The 8,939-nt window shown below is 35.5% G+C and overlaps 2 protein-coding genes across 3 annotated transcripts; both read right to left on the bottom strand.

Moving 5' to 3' along the window:
* Window positions 1–781: 781 nt before the first annotated feature.
* Window positions 782–2,460, bottom strand: LOC132312764 (phytolongin Phyl2.2-like). Its single transcript, XM_059811266.1, has one exon. The coding sequence runs from the start codon at window positions 1,924–1,926 to the stop codon at window positions 1,123–1,125; it is 804 nt and encodes a 267-aa protein (XP_059667249.1). The 5' UTR covers window positions 1,927–2,460; the 3' UTR covers window positions 782–1,122.
* Window positions 2,461–2,799: 339 nt separating this feature from the next.
* Window positions 2,800–6,241, bottom strand: LOC132312763 (protein IQ-DOMAIN 21-like). 2 transcript variants are annotated; one of them, XM_059811265.1, is made up of 5 exons: window positions 6,046–6,241; window positions 5,769–5,867; window positions 4,490–4,780; window positions 3,762–4,121; window positions 2,800–3,573 (listed from the first exon to the last, which is right to left on the bottom strand). In XM_059811265.1, exons 2-5 carry the CDS (start codon window positions 5,847–5,849, stop codon window positions 2,935–2,937), a joined length of 1,371 nt encoding a protein of 456 aa, XP_059667248.1. In that variant the 5' UTR covers window positions 5,850–5,867; window positions 6,046–6,241; the 3' UTR covers window positions 2,800–2,934. The 2 variants fall into 2 exon arrangements, with proteins under 2 accessions (XP_059667248.1, XP_059667247.1); XM_059811264.1 differs by having other exon boundaries at window positions 2,800–3,579; window positions 6,046–6,237.
* Between the last annotated feature and the right edge of the window lie 2,698 nt (window positions 6,242–8,939).

The raw sequence follows: 8,939 nt of genomic DNA, 5'->3' as shown, positions 1-8,939 counted from the left end.
TGTCCATCCTCTTTATCTTCTAAGATCAAAAGTTTATCAAGTCCAGTGAAACCTCATAAATATGTAAAAATCCTCGAGGTTTAGTTCAAGCTAGAGTCAAGACTTTAAATATTACCACTTACAATTATGAGATGTTTGTAGTGATTGTTTTTGTTTATAACCAGCTAAACAAACAAACAAAAAAAGCCCCATTATCTGTGCTAAATTTGGGAAAGAAAACCCCTAGCCAATGTTAATACAAGGTAACAAATCAAGAAAGTCACTTTAAGCAACGGTACACTTTACATAGCACTGGACACATGCGAATGTATTCAATCCCAAAGGTCGCAATAAATTCCGACTAAGAAGCCCATCCCTAGGCAGGTCCAGCTCGTTAAGGAAAAAGCAGGACCAGCTCGGGCCTGGGACCAAGTTTTGGTTAACCCTTCCCCGCCCTTTTAGAACCTAAAATGTAACTTTCACCAGTTTCTTGATGGATTACGAATGTGAATACTTCAATACACGATTTAGTTTTAAGTACCCTACATGGCCATTGGAACATATTATAATACGGTTCATCTAATCAGACTAATTGGTGAAGCTAGATCATAACAAAGTGACCTATGAAGCAGAAGAAAAAAAAATGAAGTCTAGAGACAATTTTCAGAGGTTCCTAACATTATAAAACAGGTAATGATACAAACTGAAACCTTTCCACAAAGAGAAAACACCTCCTACAATCTAATCTATCACAACCAGCCTTGCTGCCAAAGTGACAAAAAGTAATAGTGAATCCATAATGTTAACCAGAAACATTTCTGAAGAGATAATTTAAAAATGTGTAGGCCCATAATATCTGTGTAATTACACATACAGTTTAAAGCATAACACAAAATGAGATAGTTAAGAACCATATTAAGAAGCGGTATATATACTTGTCCAGAATACCAGGACTTCATTGATAAAATAGATTACCAGTAGAAGCTGAATCACAATTTGGAAACTCACAAGTAACTGGAGGTTCTATTTTACTATACCAATACGCCTTTGAAAATATCATCACAGAACCCAACTGCTAGCAATGTACAGGAAAAAAGATTCAACAATCAGGGAACACCACCATCCAAACCTGCTAGTGCCAATTCAACCATCAATGCATTTAAATCCCCTGCAAATCCACAACCATATCCCAAACAAGATAAAACAAACAATCAAGTCCAATGACAACACCACCCAAACATGTTTCTTCCAAACTAGCTTTGCCCTTTGGGTTCCTGAATCCACAGCATAAAATCCATTTTTTTGCATTAACACCGAAAATTCTCTACTCAAACCAGCACCACCATCAGTAATATCCACCCTGTTACTGACCACTGAATCTTCGCCTTCACCATCGGTCTCCATATTCAACTTAATATTCAGCTTCTTCTTCTTCTTCAACCCCATGAACTTATCCCCTCTGAGCAACGGCACAGACCCAAATTTCAACCCTTTGGGCGATTCCAAACTTCCACTCCGAGAGTGTTTAAGAACTCCCCGTGGCGAATGCATAGCATCGAAATTCAACGGTGGTGTCAACAATTGATGGAATACTGGATTGAATTCGCCTTGAAAACAATGAAAATGCAAACTGTCCAAATCATTGATGGGATTGCTCTCAATGATATCAATGAACGCGTCCTGTACGCATTTAAGAAAGACAAGACCTTCCGAGTTATCCAGATTCTCATCGAACACGGCGAAATAGATAAAAGGGTCGTCGATCAAGAACTTGTAGGTCCTTTGTCGAATGGTATGAGAGAAAATGATGTGAAAAGGCGGCGTCTTTTCGAGACATTTCGCAGCAATCCTTCCGAGATCGGCGTCCACGGAGTTGAACTCTGCGAGAATCGTAGTTCCTTTGGAAACAGAGGCGTAATAAACCAAATCGGGATTCGAAATCATCATTCAAAATGTAGATATCACGAATCGCCAAAATACAACATTCAAAATGCCCTAATAGATCTGATTAAGACCAACCGACCTTTCTTTAGCGAAAAATTCTTCTAATGGAATCAAATTCATTCATCGGATCCATACATCACCTCTCTCTCTTCAATTTTATCCTTCTCTCTAGAACAATGAAACCAGACGGAAACCCTGTAAAATACAACAAATTCCTCTCCTTTTCTCTCTCTAAAACAAAATTAGTAGACCACGCCGATTAATGAAACAAGATCCAAATCTCGTTTCTCTCTCTATATAATGATAGATTTGCCATTTGGTGCATTCACGAATTCAATCGCTTGTTTGTTGCAGAGACAGAAATTGAACCGCCGATCGGTGAGAAATCTAGGTTTGGTTCCAGAGAGAGAGGGCGAACGTGGAAGGGCTCTCATCAAAAGAGGAGTTTTTGACTTGAGCCGTCGGAGAAGAAGAACGGAACAAACTGAATATCGCCTGCCTCAAGCAAACTACCCCCACAACAACCCATAACTACGTAAGTACCATTTCATTTTTAGATAATATGATTTCACTAGTACACCTCAGCAAGGATTTCCTTATTTAAATTACTGACACGTGGTAGGTCATGGTGGCCTGTACGTTTATTGGATACCTAGAGTGTGTAGTACCTGTCAAAGCAGGATATTGCGCTGATCTTCTGCACCGAAATCTTGTCATTTCGATACACAACGCTAAGCTTAATACGGATTGTATAAAACAATCCAACCCAACGTTTAATTTGAAACACAGAGAGTAACTTTGTACATCAAAATAAAATCGTTTTAATAATTGAGAGTATACATCATCTAATAATTTTAATTTTAATACAAGAGAATATAATTTCAAATTAATATGGCTTTGTATCCATAATAATAAATCACCATTCACCACATAATACAATAAATAAAAATGTATGAACATATAAGAGAGTTGTATAAATAAAGCATAATTATAGTGGGTTCTTTAACACAATCAACCAAAATTGTGTCTCCAACCGTGACCTCCCAAAGGTAGTGCCCTATCATCGAATCCACCATAATCCGGACTGTGGCCTCCAACCCACTTACCCTGTCCACGGCCTACTTCGTATTTTGAGCCTGGGCTCCTTGGGGCCTGATAGGTTGCGGTTCCTCCGCCCGAACTCGACGAGTCACAGCCCGAACCCAAAACAGGTCCCCTCTTTGTTGATGGATTCCATTGGGCTCCTGATGGACCACGTTGCTTGTGCGAGGACTGACTTCGCACCTTGGCTTTTGCGGATTGGGTTGGTGCCATGAAGCTTGGGACACTGTCCAGTCTGTCCGAGACCGAATGCCGATGCTGTCGACTTGGGTATGGAACTGATGCTATTGAGTCACTGAACCGGCCTGGTTTGACATTTCCTGAGCCCGTAACCAAATCCATCTCAACCGTCTTCTCAGATGCGTTATCGGCAGTTGGTAGCATCATGTATGAGCTATCCCGTGTCCCCACATTGTGGGTCCACGGTTGCGATGCCATCCAACGCTCGAGCCATTGCCAACCCCATTGTTGTGTTTCTCCATTGTTCCCATAGAATGGGGAATCCTCATCATTTGGTTTCGAATTCAAGAATTGACGTTGTTGCTCCTTCTGCTCCTATAATTCAATTTCAATTTCAGAAAGAGAATGCAGAGAAAAAGATTGTCAAAAGACCAGTACTAAGTATTGGTTGATCTTGGACTCGAGAGTAACATATATTAGTACAACTTTCTGCAATCGCACCAATTTATAATTCAATTATGAAACATTATTTCTTAGGAAATAACTAATTAACTAACCTGGTAAGTAAAAGCAATAGCGAGATCTCTCTCCCTCTTCATGACAGAATCATGTTTTCTACTAGTGTTTTCTTTCACTTTCTTCTGATCATTCCCATCCCAACCTTTCTCTTCAAACTTATTCAATGGGGTCATTGGCTTCCGAACTTCTTTCTCTGCTCCATGTCGTTGTTCTTCCACTACTTTCTTCTGTACCTTCTCATGGGCCAATTGGAGCCTGCGTGCTCGCACTCTTGCTTGTACGCGCACTAATGCCTGCATGCACCGCATTGTCATATGCGCTTGCTTGCGCACATTATGCCCCCTCACCAGTGCCTGTAGCCTCACCAATCCCTTCAAAGCACGCAAAGCTCGCCGAGCCTGCAAATCACAGTAACATATAACAAACAAGGGCTTAAAATCAGAGGATTGTTAGTGGTAACATATTTAGTTAATAACCAAATGGGTACAAGCCCTGAATGTTCTAACTTAAGCGAAAGCATGTGTGTGTGTTTACTTAACCTTACACTATATATATATATATAGCTAATAAAGAAGAGGGAAAAAAAAACTCACTTCTCCAAAAACATAGCATTAGCCCTCTGAGGAGCAAATTAATGTTAGTATACTATGATGAATCAATTGTTTCGGATTTTATTTTTATCTTTAGCCTAATTAAGAACAAACATTAGTGCCAATGTCCCCAATTAAGTTAATATATGCATGTGTGAGATGGAGAGGTGTGATACCAGGTATCCTCTGTAATGTGATTGTATGACAGTTGCTGCTTTTTCATCCTTAGAGTAATGGCGTCCATAACCGGCCAATCGAACAACTTTGGCCGCTGCTTGTGCAGCTGCAACTGCAGCTTCTGCCGCTGCAGCAGTTGCCACTGCCACTGCAATAGCATGATTTCGGTCTTCAGTCACTGAAGATGTTTCATCACTCTCATTAATTGTGACATCTGGAGAACTTTCTGCAGGAAAATGTTCCAAGGACACAACCTCCTGCGCGTCATGATATTTCTCTGCATTCTCTTTCTGAAATTAAATCATGCCATTTCTTAGTGTTGGGCTCATTGAAATTGTGCATTTTAATTTCGGTATCATTTGAATCATAGCAAGAATTATTGGGAACTAACAAAATAAGCCTGCAATATTGATCAAAATGGATGATGTGATAGCTTTGATGGCATGATAGTAATGTGTCATGAGCTCTGTAATGTGCAATTGGTCATGTACGTTCATTGAATCATTGGGACCATATGCCCCCAATGTCCACCATGAAAATTACATCATATTAACATCTTTGGTCTCTGAGAAATACTTTAAACACACGGTTGTTACTATCAGAGATCTATTGATGAAACCATACATGCATTAAGAGTGATGTGTGTTAGCTCGTGCTAAGATAAGTACGGATCACATGATAATTAATACAGCTCAAACCCACAGCTTATGCTAAAACTGAGTTTTTGTAAGGGAAAAAAAAAAATTAATAATGGTATAAATAATTTTACTTATAATTGATATACCCATTAATTAGGAATTAAAAATGACAAAATAAATAATACGGAGTAGTGTGTTTTTTTTTTCCCTTGCATATTCATGTCTTTTGACTGTTTAGCTGTCTGGTGCCTAATGCATATATATATATATATATAAACACACACACATATATGTATAAGCTTCCATTCAAATGAGACAAAAGACTAAATGAACAAGAATATTATATACATATATATACATATATGAAGACAAATAATGAAGAGTTTATAATATCTATGCTAGTAATATTGTCAATTTTAAGATCCCATGCTTGAAACTTATATGTAACATGAAAATGAAGCAAACCTCTGACGATTTTTCAGAGAGGGGGGGAGAGAGTAACACTTTTCCATTGATCCTAATTTTTTACAATTACTTTTCGGTACATGCATGTATATATGTGTATATGACTGTGTCTGTGTATATATAATTATACATATGTATCATGTATATATATGTGCGTGTGTGTAAATGAACTGACCTTCTTCTCCGGGAAATCCTTGGAAGAAGGTTTGAACGCTTTCCTCACTGTGGAAAACCATCCACTTCCTTTCTTTCCCATTTCCGCCAAAAATCCAACCTTTATTGGAATCAAATTCACAAACAGGTTATGAACATTAATTTAAATACAACACAAAATAGAAATTTAAAATCTCTATATATTCTTATCCCAAAAAATGACAATCAAAGTCAGTGACATTTACATATATACATGGTAACATGGAACTTTCTGAAAAGAAATAAAATATGAATCAAACCTGAGAAAAATCTTAGTATTCTCTTATGATGCCTTCCATTTTCAGGTTCTTTTCTGAAGAAGCACGTATACAAAAGATAAAAAGAGTGAGGAGAGAGAGTAGAGAGAGAAAGAAGCAGCGTTGTGAGAGTAGTAACTGCAGACCGCGCACTTGCCGTTGGTATTTATCTTTCTCACGGAGGAGCTTCTACTAGGTAGACCGGACAGTTGGCGTGTTACAAATGGGGTTGTGACACGTAATATAACGCCTTTTTAATCACACCTTTAATCAAGCTTTTTACCCTCTTTTGGGCTTTTCTTTATAAATGTGAAAGGAATTTAAAAATAACTTTTGTGTTTTCCTCTTTATTTCTATTTATAAGTATTCACTTCAGAACTCAGATGATTAGAAAATTAGAAATAAAGAATATGTTAAGAGTTTAAAAATAATCATTTTATGTAAAATAATACTTTTTTTATTAACGTGCGAAATAATGTTAATTATGTCAAAATTTGTGTATTTTTAAAATGTTATACTCAAGTTCCAACATCTGGTGGGATCAAAATTTAAATAAATAAAAAATTATTTACCATTCATATATCCCATCTAATTGGGGTACTAAATGGTGAAATTAGAGACAAATTTAACATTTTGACTTTATATTAGACAAAGTGTGTGAGTAGAGTTTAGAACTATAAAATTTCGGAGTTGAACATATTCATATATAGTATTGTCCATGTGGAATAACATATGCAAGCTATGAAATTAATTTTTTTTTTTTGGGAAATTAGATTAATGAATCTTTAACACATGGTACCATATATATATATATATATATATATATATAGGTACTTGTAAAATTGTTATGTTATTGATTAAGAGAGACCTGTATTGAAGGCACTGTGGTCATACCATGTGAATTCATTTCTTGCTAGCTTGGTGAGCTGTAAAGTTTTGGTCTCACTCACAATTTGGCAATTTGCAGATCCAACCCTACAGTTGAGGATTTAAAGGAGTGAATAAAAATGGCGTTTAGTTTAGGTAGATTTACCTTTAATTTTGCTTGCATTTAAAGGCAAATTGAAGCAAAGAGTGAGGTATCAATTAAGAATTAAGAAGAAGATAAGTATTTAGTTCTGTCCGTCCTTTTTGATGGGGTTGATTGAGGTAGGTGATAAGCACCTTTCATCATAATTATTTTTGGACCATTTATATGTAGTTATATAACCTCGTGCAATGCTTTAATGACATCCCGGTTGTTTACTCATAGGTAATAATATCAATTTAATCTATGGCACCGTTGAAATAGGTTTGGAATTATCTTAATTGGATTACTCGTGAATTTGAAAAAAGAGTTTAAAACTCTCAAAATTTTGAACCCGATTAATATTTAATATATACATAAATATTCTTTTATTAGCTGTATATTTTTTTTCATGATAATTTTAACAATATTTTTGTTATTATGATTGTTAAATATTTGAATGTACTATAAATATTTTAAATGTTAAAAGCACACAATACATCTATTGATATCTTTACGAAAGAGGATCCTCTCATGTTGGATTCATATTGTAAAGGTTCATTGAGCTTTGAATCTCACCAAAATAATATCGTTTGATGCACCGATTATGCATAAAAATACTCATGATTTTACAAATTACAAAGCCATAGTTGGTATTTGAAAAAGGTGAACTTGTACATTATCCAGTCTCAAAAACCTCAATTAACAAAAATCACATTGGAAAAAAAATATATATATACATATATATAACCTTAAAAAAAATTCTTTGTTTATTGACAAAAAGTGCTCCTTAGCTATAAATTTATTTGCAAAAATGCAGTATATATGTGTGTGTGTGTGTGTGTGCAGTGAACGGTGTTACAGTGGTATCAATAGCCTACGTACTTGTTACAATAGAAAACTATGAAAGAGAACATATTGTAATGAAATTAAATGTGAGTAGTATTCATAAATTTGGTTTGATTTTCATTCTTTTGGCCAGACATGTTTCAGTGAGTAGTGCAGAGGCATGTGCTTGCAAGTTATATACACTCACAATTTATGACCAACTACATAGTGATCCCACGTATTCAGCTTGCAAACAAATTTTCTAGGGCTTCTTTTTTCAGAACAATTTATGCCACATTGTACTTTCATTTATTTTATTTATCAGTTGCTTAAAATTCCCAAAAAAAAAAAAAAAAAAAAAAAAAAAAAACGTTTCTCTTAAATTATTCAGGCAAGTGTTTGACACATGGGACAGAAAGTCCAATCAAATGCTTAAAAAAGTCTGAACATCCCTTGGTAGGAAAAAGGAGTGTCATTTATCGTGTTAGGTGGATATTTATGTTTTTATACCCAAGTAATTTTTATTTTTGTCTTTTCTTTTCTTTTGTTCATTGCATACATTATCATTTTGCTTTTGAGTTGTTGATTTCTTTGATATGGTCACACACATTCATGCTATTTCAACATTAAAATTTCGATTAATCTTGATTTTTCGGTTATGATATTTCAAATCATGTGCAAGTTATGGACCGAATGGATTGGCCTTTCCTGCTTTGTTAAAGAGGCAAATTATATATCTAAAATTATGAAACAATAATTGCCCTTTTTAAGGTAAAATTAGGATGTTGGGTGGACCACCTTGTTTTTAATGTTTTAACCAAAATAAAGGGAAGTTGTGCGGAACATATGGAGGGGCTTAAACCAACATTGTATAATAATGGTAAAGTTGCAATGACATCATCATTCTGGCTCACCACCTAAAATGAGAGATCTCATCTACTTAATGCCATCATGAGACATAAACATTCCTTTACATCTTACTAAAGTAGTTTGGTATGATTAGATCTAATCAACATATGTTTAATTTTATTATTATTATTATTACTATTTTTTAATACCTTCT

This window comes from Cornus florida, unplaced genomic scaffold, assembly GCF_030987335.1.
Source record: "Cornus florida cultivar Cherokee Brave unplaced genomic scaffold, ASM3098733v1 CherokeeBrave_3.0.0_Hap2_Chr06, whole genome shotgun sequence".
NCBI classification, from domain to species: Eukaryota; Viridiplantae; Streptophyta; class Magnoliopsida; order Cornales; family Cornaceae; genus Cornus; species Cornus florida.
The sequence above is the reverse complement of the archived record's forward strand: the minus strand, read 5'-3'. Positions and strand labels throughout refer to the sequence as shown.